Here is a 20576-nt window from a genome sequence, read left to right as displayed (position 1 = left end):
ATTTACACACCAAAGCTGCTTCTCCACATAAAGTAAGTTATTTCTTTATATAAGCTCTATCTTTGAAGGTCTGTGTTTTTTTTTTTTTTTTTTTTTCTGTTGCTTTTGAATGGTTCAGTAACTTCAGTAAAGTTTTGTATCTAATGGAGGGACAACACTTTGTATGAGCAGCAACAGATGGGAGCCACTTGTCCCACTGAGGGGCTCTGCTGCAGTCAGCAGGGCAAGCACCCTGCTGGGCTGAACCAGTTTCTTGTTATGGTAATGAGGATGCTGACAAAACAAAAAGATCGGCAGCTTCTTGAGATATGGAGGAAATAAAAATTAATTTTAAGGTTTCAGGATTCAAACAGTTCCTCTGTTATGGTAATCAAAGGTACTTTTCTCCCCCCACATTACACATACATTCTGATCTGCCCCTCATTTAAATAAGTTAGCATTCTTTCCCAGTTCAATTCCTTTCTAGTTTGCTGTCACTATAACATTCCAGTGCTTATTTTGGATTTTCTTAGAGCATTTTGGAGTGACAGTGGCTAAATCAAATGTGTCAAGTTTTTTTTTCCCTGAGAAGTTTAGGAGGATTAGGAACCAGGAGATGGAGTGAACCGCCACCACCACCATGAGGGTCAGCAGGAGACAGGAGTGTTCACCCACTGGCTTACTTGCCTATTAATCCATTTTCAGTTTCAAAGGCAAATTTGATGCGCTCTACTTGTAATGGGTCTTCAATAACCTGTCAGGAAAGAAACATATCAACTTAGGTGAGTTGTGTGTGATGCTGTATCTATTCTATGGAATGGTTTTACCCACTCCCACAGGCAAAACAAGTAAGACTGAAGTTTCATGTGTCACTGGATTAGGAAGACAAATTTAGGAAGTAATAAAACTTCAAACTGAAGGAGTAAAATATGTGTGGATGTTGAAATTACCAATGCAGTCCCAACTTTTTTTGTTAGACATCAACACAAAATCCATCCTGTACAAGTTTTACCCTTCACCTACCAGGATCTCATGAAGTAACTGGAATATGTTTTTCAGTTCATGAGGTGGAGCAGTTTCCAGCTGAGTCTGTGTGTAAGAAAAAGTTACTTAGATGGCAAAGTAAGCTGGTTAAGCAAAGAATTTCAAGACAGCTTTACAGATTTTTGAAAATTTATTAATTTAAACACTAAAGGCCTAAGAAAATCTAAACCCCAACAGCCCCTCCAAATCCAACAAACCGCAGTGATTGTTCTGGGGTGCTGTTATAACGCACAAGACACAGGATGACCAAAGCCTGGCAGAAACACTTCTGGGACAGGCTTGTCCTGGCTTTGTGTGTACCTTGATGAAGTGCAGCACAGTGAAGGAGAAGTGCTCGTTGCAGAAGCAGCAGTACACCACCATCTCCATGAGCACCGACAGTGACCCTGTCAGCTCCCGCAGCGCGTGCATCACCTGTGGGCACAGCACACCCTTCACTCACAGCTGCCTTCAGAAAATAAGTCTGTAACACAATGTTTGTCCTCCCCAGGAAGGATGCAGCTCTTTTCTGCAGTGCCTGCATGGCCCAGGGGGCTGAACCCCTGCTCTCACAGCACTTTTTCAGCTCCTGATGCTCACCTCCAAGGGTCAAGCATCATCCATTAAGTTAGATCCACTCAAAGTAGCACCTGAATTTGACATGGTACAAAGCTGCACAGGGCCTTCCAAAATGTGCATAAAACCAGGTCCCAAAGCTTAGGGATACACTAGAATATGAAGAGGACAAGAAACTAAAGGTGCTTTCTTGTTTAGGCCCAAAATAGGCACTGGTGTTGGATATTCAGTGCTTTTCATTAAAGGATTTGTCAAAGGAATACATCAGATAAGTTTTTAGGTTCAAGCAGGGCAGAATTTAGAACAGATACCTCCATTAAGTAGGGCTTTCCCTCAGACAGGAATAGCAAGGCTTCCACTTCTTCATGGAGTGCCAGAAGTGGCCCTGAAGCGGTGATGCTGAGAGGTGGACGCTGCTTAAAGAGACCAGGAGCTATAACAGCAAATACAAAAACAATCCACTCATAGATTAGTTTGTTCTAACACACCTTGAAGACACTGCTGCTCATTTGGCACCATGAAATCCCTCAGGACACTCATCTCAACTAGTTTATAGCTTGTGTGCTACCACTCCAACTAACAAATCTCTTGCACACTGAAGTGTCACTTATTTTAGTGACAGCAGACAAAAGAACTGCAGGAAGGTCAAAGCAAAAGGTCCAGACTATCAGTGCTTTGAGCTTTAGTTTTAATCCTTCTTGCACATTCATCATATCCAGAATATTTATAATTCTCCTGTTACCTTCTGATTTTTGACTGCTTTCAACCTCAGACAGAAATTAAGTTATTCTTTAAAAAGACAATGTCATATTCCTCCTTCACGAAACGAAAGATTTTAACTCATTCCTTTATTAACTTTATTTGGATATTTCCACCTCCTGTAAGAGGTAACTAGGTGAGTGCTTGTTTGTTATTCAGTAGCTTAGTCTAAATACTCCCCTTTAGAGTAGCAAAAGACAGCACAAGTCTAAACAAAATACTGCCTGTGAGTCTGTTCAGCCAACAACACAGCTCAATTTACTCACATGGGGAAATACCTTTTAGGCACATGGGGAAGGGAAGAAGGCACAAAACTGTTAGTAACAAGATTTCCATCCCCCCCAAAATACTATCTGTTTGCCACTCAATACATTTACAGCAAAACCAGAAGTATTCAAACTTGTATTAACCATTTCTGCCTTAAATTCAAAATCACTGTATTTTCCTCACTAATATTAAGTTCTCCCAATCAATGTAACTGAAATGCCAAGGCACCAAGAGACAAAACCACAATTCTTACCAACATTTCTTTGTGAGGAGACGTCAGAGTGCAAGACAAGTAGTGCTACAGTGTTGTGAAGATATCCAAACTCACGGGCCTGTGCTGAACTCCACCTGCGGTTCTGCTTGAGTCAAAGACACATTTAATTACCTTTGGTTTATTTAATCGACCTTGTTAAGCCAAAATAATGTTCTTACAGCCCACCATCATGGTCTAACACTTTGGAGTGAGTAAAAATTTTATTATTATCAAAACCATCATGCTCACTTCTGCCAAAACAGTTATTTCCATGCTAACTACACACAGGTGGGCTCACGCTTGCATGAGGTTTACAGAATAATTGAAGGATTTGTTTATTCTACCACATGAAAAGTATTTATTCATAATTTAAACATCACAAAAACCGTGGGGATGGCCTGTACCTGATTGCTCTGCCGGTTGGGGCCAAGGAGAAAGTTGACCATGTGCCTCAGGGCAGAGTGTCTGAGGAGAAGACTGCTAGCCCTTATTCCCTGCTGTGAAGACAAAAACAACAAATGACCTTCCTGTGCAGGTGAAGAATTAGTGCTCAAGAGAACAAAAGTAAAATGCACAGGTTTAAACCTGCATTTTCCACTCTGAAACCCCCATAATATTCCAACACAGATCAATAAGAAACTGCTAAAGAGCTGTCTCATTGTACACAGCACATGACACAAACCAGAGCAGAATCAGCAGATGCACAACAAATGTCTTACAAGAAAAAAAGAAGGTAAAAAGAATAGAGAAACAGAAATAGTAAATTCAGTCAGTTATTCTGCTCCCCATGGAATAGAAATCCTGAATGCTTGATTTTTTTATATATATACATATATATATATTTTTTTTTTTTTAAGAACAACCTCAGATAAGCCTTCAAAACAGACAACCAAAATTCAGATGCTGGAAATGACATCTTCCACTGGTATACTTTTGTGATTTTATCCTAATCCATTATTCAAAGCCATTTATTTAAAAAACAAAACAAAATAAACTCGATTACTCCTAATAAAAGTTTTGAGTTTCACTGTGCTGCAAACCCTTCTATGAATAAAGATCACTAGCTGCGTTATTAATGTCTTTTAAAATTTAAATAGCCATGAGAAAACAACGTTTTCTTACCTTCTGTACAAAGTTATTGAATAGCAAAAAGTACTGAGCACAGTTTTTACAGTTTTCAGGTACATCTTTATCCAGTAGAGCAAGTAGCACCTCCAGTAACTGATGTAGAGTTTTTAACTGTGGAAAAAAAGAAAATTGAATGTAAAGAGCTGTCTACTGCTTAAAAACCCAAAGTGTTTCAAACACCTCCTGGGCAGGAAGAGATGAGCATTAACCTATTCCATAAATGAAGAGCTACAGGCAGGATTAGCTCACAGGCAAGAGCATGTCTGGGGAGCAGGTGACACTCACTGACCTTCTCCTGATAAAGCAAGGCACTGTCGAGGGTTTTTTCAAGGATAGTGGCCACAGCAACTCGCACCTCTCTCACACTGCATTCCAGGAGGAAAGTCCTGGAAGAGAAAAGGTGAAGCTGCAGAGAGAACTGGACTCAACATGTACACACAGCTGCTGTGATTAAATGTGGGGTTTAGTGTTTGTTATTTTAACAGTGCAGATGCATTTTGTACTGTACTTCTGTGGGTAAGCTTTAACTTACATTTACATATTCCTGCTTGTAGTAAGGCCTATAATATCCCTATTAATATATTTATTCATTTAAATAAAAAAAAAAGCTCTAAAAGCTCTTATAAGATGTTGTTTTTCAATGCAAATGAAAAGATAACATTTTCTTTACACTTCTTTCAGCATGTCAGATCTCCAATAATTTGTTTTCAAAGCACCTATTAGCTAATCCTTAGCTTGGGAAGAAGAAAATCTTTCCAGTTCATCTGTGATCCTTGTCAGGTAAGTATTTAACTTACCTTATCCCCAACACTTTCACCATGCTCTCCTTTCCCACCACTTGTAGGGCTGACCACACAAACTTAAACACATTCCAAGTCCCTTCACTGAATTCATCACCTGCATCCTCCTCCATGCACACTGCACTACCTAATTTGATTTTCAACATTCTCAGAAAGCTGCACAGAGAAAATACTAAAGATCAAACTCGAAGTAAATATCTCAAGTGTCTGTTTAAAGAATGTGCACAGTCAACTCTGGGAATACATCAGTACAGGCCAGATCATGTTATGAGGAAGCTTTATTCACACTTGAGACACAAAACACCTTAGACAGAATTACCAGGACTTACTTTACAAGCTCCCGGCCCTCTGGCCCAACAAAATACTCCACCAACCACTGACAAGCATCAATGCTTTTGGAGAGCAGTGCATCTATGGTGGCAATCCATTCTTCTGTATCAGCCCTTCAACAAAACAGGGACAACTATCAGTAATCCAGGAGGAAAAAACACCTCCCAAAACTAAGCCATGTTTCTTGTTTGCCTTACCTGAGTTTCTTCTTGGTTCGGAGATAGGTTTGGAAGAGGAACTGGACTGCCAGCTGTAAGCTCACCTTTGCCATGCAGGGATAATAGGGATGCTTTACCTTAGTCTGAAAGAAATATCAAATTTACTCCAGAGCAAAAGGATGCCTGCAGCACACATGCTGTCTCTTAAACACATCAACATGTTCTATTCAAGTTATTTGCTTCACTTGGAAACAACAAACCACAGCATTTTTCTGTGCTAAGTCAGTTTCCAGGGCTGACTTTGCTACTTAATAAATATGCTAAAACAAGGAGCAAGCTTGCTGTAAGGCCAACTAGATCTGTGAATTTCAAAAATTTAATAAATGCTGTTTGTTTATGACTTGATTTAGAAAATATTAATTAAGAAACTATTACCAATTAAACTCTATCAACTTTGAAGTAACTAACACCAACTTTCGGACCTTCCATATGGAGAGGGATTTCTGTCCCTCTAGAGGCTCAGTTTGCATCATGATAAAAGGTATGGATTATTAAATAAATTTTACTGGGGCAAAATGATGTTTCTCCCAGTACTAGAAAAGGAGGCTGGAGTTTGCTTTGAGGCAGGTGTTATCATCAGCATCCAAAAGTACTGGAGGCAAGGAACAGCTTGTCTGGAAAAGCAAAATCATGTCAACTCTTCTCTTCCAGTTTTCCTGGTTTGACCCAAATAGCTTTTGTGGCCATTTTACCCAACATACTTTGAACACTCTAAGATTAAAAGCCAGGTACTTACAGCATTCAGGGAGGCTAATGACAGAACAAAACTGAAGTAGTCACTACTGTACACATCTCTGTTCTTCATAAATTTCAAGTTTTCATCTCTCACCATCTATAAAAGTAAAAAAAGGCAAAAAAATTAAAAATGCTGTCAAAACACACTTCTCTAACTAAAACTTCCTATTTTATGTAAATGTGTGGTGTTTAAAAATCAGTGTCAAACTTACTCTGTTTCCTTTTGAATCACAAAGGGAAAAATACACACAGGAGATTTAGAAGATCTGGTACAAAACCAGTGATTTTCTTTCAAAGATATTACAAAACAGCAGATGAGGGACTTAATAATTTGGCCATTAAGGGAGAAAAGGAAGAATTGCAGATGAGTTCTGTTTTCTGCTTGTTTTTAATAAACAAGCCAAGAGAACACCCCTCAAACCAGAAAGGCTTGCCTAACAAATTTAGATGCAGAGAGCAAGGAGTCCTGGTGTAATTACAAGCTGCAGCCACAATAAGGTGTTTAAATGCCAACCCCTTTTTTTTTCAAATGAGATTTTGCTGAAAGACTCTCAATAAATTTGAGCCAAGCTCTTTTCATTTTAATAACACAATCCCAGACACAAGATTGCCCAAAGTGGCTGTTAATGCCCTGAAACAGCCCATGTGGAGGGCCAGGCACAGCCTGCAGAGTTGATTCTCCCTGTGTGTGTGATGCAGTCTCTCTTCACTGCTCCTCCTCTTTCTACACTCTTGTGAGCTCAAGAACCTGAGGATCACTGTAATTTGCCATCATCTCCACTGCTCCTGGAGTGTACTCCAAATGAAGCACCTTCTCTGCTGCTGTCTCTCCCTGCCTGCATGTTGATGGCTGCCAGATCTCATGTTTGATTCTGCTGCCTGCAGTTTCTTCAAAGCAAAGAATTGATGGGCCAATTTTGTGAGAAGGTACAGTGAAACTTAAAACAAGCATCACTAAAGAGCTTGTTAGTAACTTTATGTCAGAATCCAGAATTGCTTTTTGGTTTTCCTACAAGGGAATTCCTTCAAGATAACCTTTAAGTTACCATGTTTCTCTCACTATGTGCTCAAATTTCACATGAGCAGAATTTAGTTGCCACTTTTCAGTGGGCTTTACCTGATATATCCTCACAGGCATTTTCTCTACAAAGAGCCCCTTTTTTTCTCCTTTTCGAACCAGCTTGGTCAAGATGGACAGACGGTCACTGTTGGGCCTGTGGGGTCGAGGTGATGACTGGGGTGAAATTTCTGGTGAAGAGGGAGCAGATCTGAAATATAAACAAGCTGAAGGTGAATAAAGAAATCCTACAACAAATCTATAGTTTAGGTATAAAATACCATTGCAGCCAGAGTGATCTTATGGCAATTTTGAAGACAGCCTGAATATTTCTCGAGGCTGTCAGTCAGCTCTGCAATAATGGTAATAAACAAGCAGCTTAAAAACCAATCCAAAACAACAGAAGGGTCAATACATTGCTTTGCTGGACAGTAATTACTCAATTCTTAGTTGTGGAGAGATGTTGGAATTCTGATGGCTGAAGACTCAGAGCTTTCTAAATTTAAGGGTGCCAACCTTCAAGTAAACACCTCGTTTGACCCGAGACCTTGGAAAAGGCTTCAAAAATTGAGTGATAGCACAGAAACAGTGTGTGTGTAGTTTGGATAGTATTGTGTGATCTCACAGGGTGAAAAAACTTAGATTTGGGATTTTAGTATGTGGTGATATATGGGAGCTAAGATGAAGTATTTTGGGTGTGGTTTAGTTGTCTTTTTTGCACCTTCTTCCTTCTTTTTCATGAATCTGGGTGGTTTTCTCTAATTGGGTGAAAGATGTCCACGTTGCGGGTTTCGGGCACAACAAATATAGATGTCAACTGTTTATTAGATAATTGGGACTTAAATAGCCTTGAATTGACACCATTTTAGCTCACTTTATCCACTTAGAAAGAGCTCACATCTCCTGAGTTTGTAACAGATAAGGATAATAAACGTCAGAGTGAGACTTCAAAACCAGCGAGTTTTATTCGCCCTGACCTTGGAGCAATAAAGAGCCTGGTATTCCAACAGAGAGAGGTCGAGACATCAATATGAGAGAAACCATTATGGATACAAGAGGAACTTACAAGGAGAGGTCCTCAGCTTCCTGACGCACGACGCTGACTCTGCTTTTCTTTGGCAGGACAGGGGAGTTCTGGTCGGACACTCTCTGGTAGAACAGCATGTAGGCGTTCCAGTAGCGCCGGCGCACGTCGGGGTAGGGATTTGCTGTGGGGACAAAAGGCAGCCCATGAAGGCCCTTGAAGGTTTAGTACCTTTCCCATTCCTATATAGAAGCAAAACTGAGGGTACAAGTAATATGAACAGCAGCAGTATAAATTTGTCAGATCAAAACATCAGTCTGTGTCAGTGAGTAAAAGTGTCTGAGTTATGAAACAGGTTAATGTTGGAAATGTGCTTGGAATAAATTCCTTAAAGCATTGGAAAGTTCAACAATATGATGCCACACAGTGTTCCATGAAGTCGTTCTCACTAGCCTAAAATAAGGGCTGTTTTATGTTTGGTTGGGTTTTTTTAAAATTATATTAACAAGGTGCCATTTTGCTTTTCAATCTCTACTGTTGAGTCTACAAAGTGCTGCATGACAGTGAATATGCCTCAATTCATATTAAACCATACACAAGCTGTCCTGTCCTTCAGTAAAGGGAAGGCTTTAGGGAAAAAATGGTTCTGAAGGAGCATTAGTCCAAGTAACTCAAAGTACCTATAATGGACTAAGCTCTGCTGCTACTGAAATCAGTATGAAATATGAAGGTACTGTAAATCAGTCTGTACTTCTGCTTACATTGATCATAGACTTTAGGTCTATACTCTCCACCAAAACATTCATATTCCAGGGTTTCATCAGTCAAATCAAATTCTTCAACAACGGTGTCATTAAATTTATACCACTTTCCTTTTCCACATCCTCTGTGATCAAAACAGAACAGAAACACAACAGAAACAAAGTTAGTTGACTGTCTCAGTAAAAAAACAAACCACCCTGAACAGCCTGGAAGTGACAAGTCTGAACTCACATTTGTTTTGACAGTAAGAAGAGAGCTTAGCTCAATTGATGTCAAAGTTGCATTTTAAAAAATAACCTTGATTAAAACGATGAGAAGCAAGTCAGGAAGCCCTCAAATTGCAATACAAGGTACATAAGAACTAATGAGAATTTTATTCTGTGATGTCCTATATCACTGTGTCATTGCCTCATGGCAGGTGATGAGAAAGGGAAGAGTGGTTCCAGAAGAGCTCTGGATGGCTCCATGCACCTTCCCAGAACAAGAAGCCTTTAGGCAGCTCTCAAACCTCCCCCACGAACCTTCTTGCCCGTTACCTCCTGTCCTTGATGAAGGAGTAGTAGTGCCCTGCATGAGCCTGGCCACTGTGGACAATCACACCAACGAGCTCGTAGTTTTCTGTAGGGGCAACCTTCTTCCTTGGGGAGCCTCCTCCTCCCTGGTCTGTGTTCCTGCCATTTTCCCCCACTTCTGAGGATGAGTCCTGACGAGCCATCCCTGACACAGTGTAAGGTTCCATGTTCAGCATCCAGGGAAACTGTTTGAAGAGATATTTTGGATTAATCAAGCCACTGCAGTGTGTACATGCTTCTGATAATTTTATCAGAATGGTATCAATACTTCCCACATTGGGAACACCAAAGGAAAATATGGAACTTCAACTTCTTATGCTTGTTACACAGATGTTAAACAATAAATTCTCTTTAAGGATGTTTTTTGCCTTGCTTTCTGAAAGGACCCTGAGAATGTTGCAAACAAGGAAAGCTCTAAGGAAAAACATCTGTAGCACTACCATATGTTTGAAGTGTACCACACACTCAAAATCCTTGCATCAAAATGTGAGGAAAAGAAGGAAAAATGAATAGGAAGAACCAGAGTCCACTACACAAAGTATCTGGGGAAGGCACCACAAAGCAAAGTTTTCTTACCCTTATTTGTTCATCGTATTTAATAGAACGGCCACTCTCCCAGTCAAAGCCAAATCTCATCAGGTGAATCACCAGCAGGCTGGGTAAGACCTTAATGCAGGTGCGCTTCACTGTAGTTCTCTTGAAAAGAAACAAGAATATCACCTCTATCTGATACCCCAGGCCATCTGCAGCACCCTTCTAGAGATTCACAGTGAAAACCCAGCCATGGGAAGCAGGATGTTCACAGGATGACTGGGATACGTCTCAATACGTTACATAAAACTTTCCCATCCTGCCATCCCTCTAAATTTTTAGTTCAGAACATGAGTTAGGGGCATTGAACCTCCTGCCTTCAATGTAGCAAGAGTGAGCAGCATCTAAGCATGGTTTCCATGACCATGTAATGCTTAGAAAACATCAAATTGCACACGAATCTTCTTTCACAAAAATGAAGAATCAATACCTTTTCTTTGCACTTTTCACAGTAGTACGCATTGCTTCCTTCCAGAACCTCTCCTCTAACAAACTGATCCAGTGATATTTCCAGGCTTTGACATGAAGTCACACCAAGGTTGAGAGCCATGAAGGCTTCCTCACGCTCATACCTAAATTCAAGAAGAAAAAAAACAGATTAGGATTTACCCAACTGGTAGGAACAAGACAGATGTTTAGGAAAGAATATTGCATTTGCCCCACAGCTATCAAAGCTGTGATGCTCACAGGGGCATTTATCTACTTTCTAGTGCTACTTTGACCTACATATTTAATAGTTCTGGGAGCACATAACTTGGTAACTGATGCAATGAATGTGACATTACCTGTGAGGACAGTCCTTGCAGATCTTCTGATCAGAGAAGATTCCTTGAAAAGTATTCTTAAATATTTGGTCTCTTCCTATTTTCTGTTGGAGATGTAAAGTTAGACATCAGTTGGATATACTGCAGAGTGGAAGACCAAGAAATCAGCAGGAATTTTAAACTCCTGAATACTGTGCAGATTATAAAATAAGCTAAAAGGCTCTCTGTCTTCTTTTCTAAAGATCAAAGCAAAATAAAAAAAAGGAACCAGAAAAGAAATTTCTGAGGTTTTTACCTTGAGGTACTCATCCATTTGATCTATAAGACTGGTGAAGAACTCATAAGCATCCTGTTGCTCTCTAACATAAAGTTCCTTATTCCACATCTTGAAAATCTATATAAATTATAAACATACGTTAAAAGGTTATTGTTTCATATGTACATATCAATAAGAATATAAATATATTTTAGCTTTTTTTTTTTTTTTTTTTAATTAGAGCTTACTTTATAAATTCTGCAATTGAAAAAGGCTGAATAAATGATTATTTTTTAAGCAGAAAAGCTGTAGATTCTAAACAAAAAGATGCAATACCTTCCAAAAGTTCTCAGGTACATAATACTGTAGCTTGCTTTCCATCAAATGACCAAAAAGAGATTGAACTTGATAGAACACACTGTCATCAGGATTGTCAGTATCATCATCAATGGAAAGTAAGGCCTGGAAGGAAACAAATACCCTTATTAAATTGGTTTTTGGAAAAATCATTACTATAAGCTGTCATGGCCCACAGCACTACAACTTAAAATTTATGTATTTATTGTGCATATTTATACACACACAGTTGACTTTTCATTTTACAATTTATTTACAAATGGTGCTAAGATGAAGTGGTTCAAGTGAAAGTCATTCCAAAAAGAGGATTTTATTGGATACTGAACTAATTACCTCTGGGAGACCAGGCTGCATGTACAGCTGCTGGAAAACAGCATTCATGTAACAAGTAGCACCACCATTCTTCAGTCCCACAAATCCAGAAATGGAGCGACTGTCCACGGGCGGAAGGTACTAGAATAACAAATATGTTTTTTGGTCCCAATAACTTATAAAAAACAATATTATATAGCTTTTATAACCACCTTTGTATTGTAGAATCACAGAATGGTTTGAGTTGGAAGGGACCTTACCCCAGCTCCACCCCCTGCCATGGGCAGAGACACCTTCCATCATCCCAGGTTGCTCCAAGCCTCATCCAGCCTGGCCTTGGGCACTTCCAGGGATGGGGCAGCCACAGCTTCTCTGGGCAGCCTGTGCCAGGACCTTCCCACCCTCACAGGAAAGAATTTATTCCTGATATGTAACCTAAAAGGACCCTCCTTCAGTTTAAAACCACTCCCCCTTGTAGGTGAGCTGTTAAGAACAATTTAATGGAGAACTAGGAATATAAATTCTGAAAAACTGCAAGACCACTGTATGCAGTCATATTTAACACGTGGCACAACACTGTTGAAAATGGCCTAAAATGTAATAATAAATACAGTTTGTGATATTCTTTCTTACTGAGATAATAAGAGACACAGACACAATGGAGTATCTGCTTCTGAGGAAGATCAAATGTATCTGCATTTCCCCTTAGCTGCATTGTGGCATTTCAAACTGAAGACCGAGGAAATCTCATGAATGAAGCAACAAAGTAAATCATGCCCAGCACTCCAAACCATGCTAACACAAATAAAAAAAAGCTTCTTGCTTACATCAAACTCCTTGGTGAGCGCAGGGTCACACTGGTGGTGCATGGAAAGCAGCTCCTTTGTAATAAGCTGGAGATTGGAGGGTGAGCTATCAGCCAGCATTACCAGCACCTCATAAGCAGCCAATCTGCTGTCTGCTGTGCTGCACCTGGAAAGAAAACCACAGCTGAGATCTACTGGCTAATGACTCAATTATTTCTAATTCCAGAAAGCTGTATTACTCAGAACAGGCAACAATTAATGTTCTAAAGAACATTTTGAGTGATTAAACACTCTTGAGGGATTGCAGAGTGCTATCTGTTTTTTTCTTTTTTGGGGTAGGAGAATGGGGAAGAATTCAATGAGAAGAGTAGCAAGAGAAATACTCCTTCAACCAGCCTCCTTTACTGACATGGATACACTTGCTAACATTCAGTAGCAAGGAAAAGGAGGTGCTTTAAAAGAACACAGAATTGATAGCATGTCTGAGGACAAACAGACACTCTCCATCATGTAACAGTGATGGAGACAAAATGATTTTTTTACAGGGAGGGAAACTTGGGAAGAGCTAGACCAGACAACATCCTTGCTACAAGAGATGAGCTTAGACCTGAGCTAGACCAAAAACTCTCCCAACCCAGCTCTTTTCAGTAGTCATTCAGTACAGCAGCCCTTTCTTCTGAAGGCCACAGGCTTTATTTACTTTAGGCAAACAGAAGAGCATGCTTGGGATGAACTGCAATGGAGCAAAGCTAGAGCCAAACACTAAGGTGATCAAGTTCCATTCATTTCAGGGGTTGTTAAATGCTCCACTGGAACCTTCTTGTGGGTTTGTGGAAAGGCAGTGAGGAGATATGCCTGATATAACACCAATTACTCAGTGCAACACAAACAATGCAGCTGCATTAGCTCAGAAATCCACATGAGCTAATTTACACCCACCCCTTCGGATACTGTATGGCCATAACAGCTGTGACAGGAAGAAAAAAGCCCACTCTTCTCTCCAGCTGATCTATTCTGGGCTATATCAGCTTCATCAGGTGCAAGGAGACTTGCTTGGTGTTAGTTTTTTTTACAAAATAGGTAGAGAGAAGGGAAAAAGAAAGTAGTGGAACTTCTGAGATTCTCTTTTACAAGGAGCTTGGGAAGTTAATTTCCTGCTCATGCTCCAATTTAGCCAACTTCCCAAGCAGCTAAAGGAATATTCTTTGGACTTATGAAATCTGCACTCAGTTGTGCCTGAAGTTCATAATTGATCTAACAAAGCACAGACTTTGAAGTACAGAAATGCAAGCATATTGGATCACACAAAAATGTATAAAATGCTATCTGAGCATTTATGTAGGAAGTGTAGAAAACTGGAGAAATGCTCCACCACTGGTATCCTACTGTCTGTCTGTAGGATTTAATACTAACATTTGCATTCATGACATTGAAGACAGAACTCAACATTAAAAAAAAAAAAAAGAGATTTTACTTTGGGTGGAAGTCTTGCTGACTGATTGCAGCACTGCCTGCTGGGGAATGGCTGTTCAGAATAATCCTGGATGCTCGGAACAGGAAATCATCCAACAATGGCTTAATCAAAGATGAACCTGAAACACAGGAATCTACTGTTACATACTTACATTATCACTGCAAATGCCAAAAAGGTGTTTGATAACAACAAAACCACTTCACAGCACCACATCAACAAATGTTTTATCAAATATTAAAGGCACTGCTAAAACCAGTCCTTATAGCTCTGTATCACTTCTACTGATGTCTTCACACGACTGTCTAGTCACGTGTTAATGCAGAATTCACTGCAGTCTAGTCAATTCCAAGAGGAATACTCACCAACCATTTCCTTCTCTGCCCCACAGAGTGAAAGGAGAGTCTTGATGAGCCTCAGGTGTCCTGCTAAGAGGATGTTATCAGCCTCACTGGTCTCACACTCGGCCGTGCGGTTGGGCTCAAAATTGTCCAGCCAAGTGATCTCATCTTCTAACATGGCAGCTGGGCTTATCTTCAGCTGCTCCATTTCTGATGCTGCAAGGAAAATAAAAAAGGAATACAGTAAAAATTAGCAGCTTTGGAAATGCAGAATATAAATACAAAGAATTTCAAACCGTTTGGTAATGGTCTAGTTTTGCCCCCATGTGTATCAAACCTTCCACCAGGGAGCTCAGTTCACTTTCCAGAAGGAATGAGCTGCCCTGCAGCTCCCCAATGCCAAGAACAGACCATGGCAGGCACTAGGACAGGACAGTCAGCACACTGGCAGGTCCCTCTGAGCTCAAGGTGCAGTAACCCCCTTCTGCAGGCAATTCTACATCTTTTCTACAGCTTGGAAGGTGCCAGCAGAATGAAGGAATCAGCTGCCTGCACATACTTACATGTCAGGTCATCCAGTAATTGACATCTCAGGTCAAAATATTCTGTACACTGGGACAAAAGTCTGAAACAGATATAAAGAGAAGAAAGGTTTACTTAAAATCAAATTTTCTCTAACCAGCTGTCTTTAAAGTCTGTGTGCTCTGTCCATCTAACCCAAAGCAGCATAACCATGTAGGTGTGCTTCTGCATGCTGCAGCTTTAAAAAAAACATTCCTTCCCAACAGCTACTTCTGAATGTTAGGAATCATATTTAATCTTCATTTCTACCCTCACCTCATAGCTATTCTAGTTAGTTATCAGTTGACAATAAAACAACAACACGCTTTAACTTCTCAGTTACTCCTCTAGAAATTGCAGGATGTCTACCTCCAACACTTGCCAAGTGCTAATCCCTTTTTCCAAGAGCTTCCACAGTGCTGCACATTTCAAAATGCGTCAGATTTTCTTCCTCAATAAACACACATGTGCCTCACCTCTGGTTGATTCCTCTCATGATGCTGGTTGGTGACCAAAGAGGCAGCTGGGCCCCAAGAACAACGCTCAGGAGGAACTGGTTTGGCTTTTGTACATCTGGGTGAGCTGATGTGTCTGTCTGGCTAAGGGTGTACAGCTGGTCACAGGCAACACGACGGATCTGCAACAGGGTCATTCTCATTGTCAAACACCAGCAGTTACTCAAAGGTTGCAAAAAATCCCCACACTCCTGTTAAGTTAGAAATCCAACAGAAAAAATGGACATCGCTTTGGTGCAAACCAGGATATGAGCTCTGCACCCACAGGCCAGGGTTTCTAGGAATGTAAGAAACCCTGTTCATCCCTGAGTGAAAACCTCTGATAAACACAAATTATAAATACAGATAAAGGGGTGAGATGCAATGACTTCATGCAAAGTAAACAGATGACACATGATGAAATGAAGTAAGCATAAAAGTCAATAGATTTTAGAATATCCAAGATAATCTTAAATCAAAGAGAATTAATTTTAGGAGGGTTCTGACACTTGGAATAAATTTTCAAAATTTCAGAAGTATCCATCAAATTTTACCCAAATCAAAGTTACTTGAAACTTTCCCTAAAGTACTAGTTTTACAGAATTTGTGTGACCAAAATGAGACTATTTTCTTTAGACTAATCACAGTCTAAGTGATTTCTTTAGACTAATACACAGCACAGTCCTGTGTATCTCATGGAATCGCTTTGGTGCAAACCAGGATATGAGCTCTGCACCCACCGGCCAGGGTTTCTAGGAATGTAACAAACCCTGTTCATCCCTGAATGAAAACCTCTGATAAACACAAATTATAAATACAGATAAAGGGGTGAGATGCAATGACTTCATGCAAAGTAAACAGATGACACATGATGAAATGAAGTAAGCATAAAAGTCAATAGATTTTAGAATATCCAAGATAATCTTAAATCAAAGAGAATTAATTTTAGGAGGGTTCTGACATTTGGAATAAATTTTCAAAAGTATCCATCAAATTTTACCCAAATCAAAGTTGCTTGAAACTTTCCCTAAAGTACTACTTTTACAGATTTTGTGTGACCAAAATGAGACTATTTTCTTTAGACTAATCACAACACCGTCCTGTGCATCTCATGGATGAAACAAGCCTAGAAAATGTAATACTACAGCATTTTCTATCAACCCATCACCAGATACTGAAATTACTAACGATTATACAAAGGTTATTTATTCAAATACTAATCTGTGGGAATACTTCCGATAAACAATTTTATGTTCAGACCATACGAAATTATCAAAACATGCAGATTTCAGAAGGACCATTTAGAAAACTTTCGGAGGAAGACCCTCACCTCAGCACTTGGTGATCCAAGCAGAATATCAATGATGAAATCAGCAACACAAGGCAAATTGTAAAAAGATCCTGGAACATAAGAGTACCAGGCTATTGTATTAAAAATAATATTTTAAAATAAGTCAGTTACAGTCTTTCATTAAAATACCACAGGATCTAGAGGGCACCAATACAGAAAAGCAGTAAAGGCTATTTCCTGATCTCCTTCCCTCAGCAGAGGCTGCCACCATGATACAACAGCATTTTCCTTGCCTTCCTGCACCACCAGTGTTTACACTTCCCATACACAAAGACTCAAATACTGAACAGGAGCTGTGCAAACAACAGCACTTACAGAATTACAGACTTCAAAGGCAGCGCAAATATTTATATTCTGGCAGTAAGTCAGCTTTCCCAAAACATTTCACCAAAGCATAGTACTACATTCCTTGTTTCAGTCCTGGAGAAAAAAAATCCCTGTAATTTTTAATGAAATGTTGTGTTTTTAGCTTGAGCTATCTCAGTTACTAGTTTCTCTTTTTTTTTTTTTTTTTTTTCTTTCACGTGACTGTATCCAAAAGCCTTTTCCCACCTGGCTTATACTCCAAACAGTGAATAATCCGATTTTTTGCCATACCTAGCTGCTGACTACGTAGCTGAAGGCAGGTTACTAAGAGGGACAAGGCTTCCCCAGCAATGAGAGCATCTTTGGTGGACACAGACTGCTGCCTCACACAGATCCCAGCGTGCAGCGCCGTGGGCTCCCCTTCGCTTCCTGAACTGCAGTTACTTCCTGCATTAAAAAAAAAAAAAGAACAAGTGCTGTAATTCATTAAATTTTATTCAGGTGTTTTCAGCTTTTGGTCAGTTCTCTGCAATTTAAAAACTTCTCTGAATGTACATACATTTGCGTAGATTTTTTTGTAATTTAGTTGTATAATGTCCAAAACTTTGGGAGGCCCAAGAGGATGAATATCCAATGAATTCAGCTTCAAAGTGCTCAGTTAAAATTAAACTAAATGCTTTTAGACTGGTTTAGGGACACAGTTAACCCACCTGAGCTGCTAAGTCTGTTTCTAATCCCAGCAGGGAAGAGAGTGTTGCTCTCTTTGATGGGCTGACTACTTCCCACGAGGTCCAGGCGTCCTGCAGCAGCAGCCCACGAGAGGCGCATGAAACAAGCCACTGTGGAGGTGAAATCATTCACCTCCATGGTCTGGAGGAACAAGAAACAGCAGTCACTTCTGTGATATTCAACAATCCTTGTTAACCACAGGGATGAGAGGAATGGATCTTCTGGATCGTCTCAAATTGACATTTACATTTGTTTTCCACTTTCTTCTCTATACAGGTTCAAGGATTCAAGAGTCTCTTTGTTCCCACTGAGACTCTGATTGGTATTGCTGTCTTAGGAGAAGTAATCAATTTTTAAATTCTTTACGGGGATAGATACCCTTGCCACCTATCTGGAGGCAAGCATGCTGATTTCAATTGTTCAATCCATTTGGGAAGCACTGCCCAAAAAACCTAACACAGCATACTTGTCACATTAACTATGAAGTTTCTTTCAACTGCACTCATTGGGTTTTCAAACATTTTTTTAAGGTACTGAAAATAAAAAATTTCCTTTTTCTCCACAATACCATCAAGCAAATTTAATTTTTAATGAGCTATTTGGAAAAAGCATGTCCAATTCTTTCTAATTCAAAGTATCATGGATTATAAAGCCACAAGTTGAAGCAGGAACCTTCTCCTTTCAATTCACAGAAAATTAACAACAGTAAGATCTTAAGAGTTAAGTGTGACTGAAGATAAATCACAGTAAGACTTCCGTGTACATCTCTTTCTTGTAAGCACTTTTGGGGGTACTGCTTCCCTTTGTAGTGCCAAAATAATTTATGAGAATATGGTAAAAATCAGATCAAGACTGTAGGATACACTGATAGTCAAGATTTTCAGAGGCTTTAAAGTGGAGCCAGGGCAAAAACCTGCATAAAAGACTGATTAAAAATCTCAAGAGTTATACAGCTGTCATTGGAGATGACACTGCTACATCAGAACCATCCAACACTTCCTTACTTGTATGGCAACTCTTGCAGCTGGGATGATTTCTTCTACCCTGATGGAGGATCTGTCAGACACGGAGAGCTGGCGGTAGGAGGACTTCTCAGGAGTGCCACAGATGGACATCTGCCTGCTCGCCTGCCGGCTCACGTTGCGGAAGGGCCGCGAGGACAGAGCTTCCACCCCATCCTTGATGAAATCCTCATCCAGCAGAGTGGGCATTGTCTGCCCAACCAGCAAGAACCTGCATGCAGAGTAAAAACATCATGGGCACTGTCTGCCCAACCAGCAAGAACCTGCATTCAAAGAGTAAAAAACATCATGGGCATTGTCTGCCCAACCAGCAAGAACCTGCATGCAGAGTAAAAATATCAGGCTTGTATTTGAATGCTCACAGAGTGAATGAAACAGAACTCAAAGTACCAATTAATCTTAAATGTTAAAAGCTGCATGCCAAAAGCCAAAAAAGCAGCACTTTCTCTAATGAGAAGCAATTACATACCTTGCAAGCTGCAGGCAGATGGAATAGACTCCTTGTCTTGTTTCATAGTCCACCTCTGATGGGATGGAATCTCTCTGCATCACATTCACCACCAAACTTAAAAACAAATCAATATGACAGACTCCATTTGGAAATGTTTCAATTAATTTACGTCTATCTTTCCTTCCTCCTATCATTCAGCTGAGTCCCAGTTCAAACTGGCTTCTTTGGAGGCCAACACCCTCATTTTCTCCTTTTATATCTACAGATGGAAGCTTTCTGCTCCTGCTGGAAAATGCTTCAAGATCTCTTGGGCAGAGGAGTGTCATGGATAGAACTGGACACAAGAGCAAAGAATACTTGAGAAAGCTCACACAATCAGTATTGTCAGGTCTTCCAAACCACTCACACTGTGCCTCAACTCTTATCTGAAGAGTCTGAATTTTCAAGACTGTAATTACAAATTTAATTTGGTTCCCAGTGTATGGCCTAGACTTTGTTTAAAATGTCCACTGGTGTCTACACAGAGTAGAGTGCAAGGTACACACTTGCAAATTTGAATTGAAACACTTAAATGTCACAAACTATCCAAGTATCAACTACTTTAGTACAAGCTACATTTCACAAGCTTATTTGTGCCTAACTTGATTTTGAGGTTTAACAACATGTACTCTCTTAAATATGATAGCTACTGGACAGTGGTGAAACAGCCTTGGGTGGATTTTTTTCTCAGAAAAAGAAGCTGACAGGGTTATTAGTGTGCTAAAGTGTGGAAATAGGAAACCACACACAACTGCTAACTAAATGAAGTGCAAAATTGAGTCAAGGTTTTGAAATCTAACCTCAAACCTCCTGCTCTGAGGAAATTTTCACAGAAAGACTTGGCACAGTTTCTTGCCATTTCATCATCTGCAGTTGGCATCAGCTTGGAGCTCAGCACCTACAATAAATAAATAAATAAATAATAAAATAAATAAATAAGCAGATGTCAACTACCACCCCTCTTAGTGTTCTTTACCTGCTGAAGCTTGAAAGCATAACAGAAAAAAAAATCCACTACAAATGAAGCAATTAATACACTTACACATAACTGTAGTCAGTAAGAGAAATCTCATATACTCAATAAAGCTCAAAAATGGCAACTACATGGTAACTACAGATGTTTATTCTGAATCAAAGCATTTTATTCTCACTGCAATTTACATGTTAAGGGAATGGATGAAGTACATGGAATGTCATATTCTGGTTCACTTGGTGCTTCTTAGAAGCCCAAATTCTTTTTGA

General features: G+C 39.8%; 1 protein-coding gene across 5 annotated transcripts in view; it reads right to left on the bottom strand.

Moving 5' to 3' along the window:
* Nucleotides 1–20576, bottom strand: part of USP24 (ubiquitin specific peptidase 24) — a 62432-nt gene that overhangs the window by 6029 nt on the left and 35827 nt on the right. For 4 of the 5 annotated variants that reach the window (XM_041421926.1, XM_041421930.1, XM_041421929.1 and 1 more), the window contains exons 31-62: nucleotides 20135–20232; nucleotides 19314–19409; nucleotides 18827–19055; nucleotides 17804–17963; nucleotides 17385–17540; nucleotides 16767–16837; nucleotides 15419–15579; nucleotides 14945–15006; nucleotides 14406–14597; nucleotides 14044–14161; nucleotides 12591–12735; nucleotides 11785–11904; nucleotides 11431–11556; nucleotides 11134–11232; nucleotides 10860–10942; nucleotides 10505–10646; nucleotides 10060–10179; nucleotides 9448–9668; nucleotides 8911–9035; nucleotides 8192–8333; nucleotides 7186–7336; nucleotides 6070–6165; nucleotides 5313–5416; nucleotides 5115–5228; nucleotides 4275–4371; nucleotides 3980–4096; nucleotides 3262–3354; nucleotides 2858–2963; nucleotides 1890–2011; nucleotides 1324–1437; nucleotides 1003–1068; nucleotides 667–733 (exon numbers count right to left, since the gene is read on the bottom strand). In XM_041421926.1, the coding sequence (XP_041277860.1) occupies nucleotides 667–733; nucleotides 1003–1068; nucleotides 1324–1437; nucleotides 1890–2011; nucleotides 2858–2963; nucleotides 3262–3354; nucleotides 3980–4096; nucleotides 4275–4371; nucleotides 5115–5228; nucleotides 5313–5416; nucleotides 6070–6165; nucleotides 7186–7336; nucleotides 8192–8333; nucleotides 8911–9035; nucleotides 9448–9668; nucleotides 10060–10179; nucleotides 10505–10646; nucleotides 10860–10942; nucleotides 11134–11232; nucleotides 11431–11556; nucleotides 11785–11904; nucleotides 12591–12735; nucleotides 14044–14161; nucleotides 14406–14597; nucleotides 14945–15006; nucleotides 15419–15579; nucleotides 16767–16837; nucleotides 17385–17540; nucleotides 17804–17963; nucleotides 18827–19055; nucleotides 19314–19409; nucleotides 20135–20232 (3913 nt within the window). The remainder of the gene's footprint in view (nucleotides 1–666; nucleotides 734–1002; nucleotides 1069–1323; nucleotides 1438–1889; nucleotides 2012–2857; nucleotides 2964–3261; nucleotides 3355–3979; nucleotides 4097–4274; nucleotides 4372–5114; nucleotides 5229–5312; nucleotides 5417–6069; nucleotides 6166–7185; nucleotides 7337–8191; nucleotides 8334–8910; nucleotides 9036–9447; nucleotides 9669–10059; nucleotides 10180–10504; nucleotides 10647–10859; nucleotides 10943–11133; nucleotides 11233–11430; nucleotides 11557–11784; nucleotides 11905–12590; nucleotides 12736–14043; nucleotides 14162–14405; nucleotides 14598–14944; nucleotides 15007–15418; nucleotides 15580–16766; nucleotides 16838–17384; nucleotides 17541–17803; nucleotides 17964–18826; nucleotides 19056–19313; nucleotides 19410–20134; nucleotides 20233–20576) is intronic. The other variant, XM_041421927.1, reaches the window with a different exon arrangement.

The sequence above is a fragment of the Onychostruthus taczanowskii genome, unplaced genomic scaffold (assembly GCF_017590055.1).
Source record: "Onychostruthus taczanowskii isolate IOZ18803 unplaced genomic scaffold, ASM1759005v1 scaffold7, whole genome shotgun sequence".
In the NCBI taxonomy this organism is placed as follows: Eukaryota; Metazoa; Chordata; class Aves; order Passeriformes; family Passeridae; genus Onychostruthus; species Onychostruthus taczanowskii.
The sequence above is the reverse complement of the archived record's forward strand: the minus strand, read 5'-3'. Positions and strand labels throughout refer to the sequence as shown.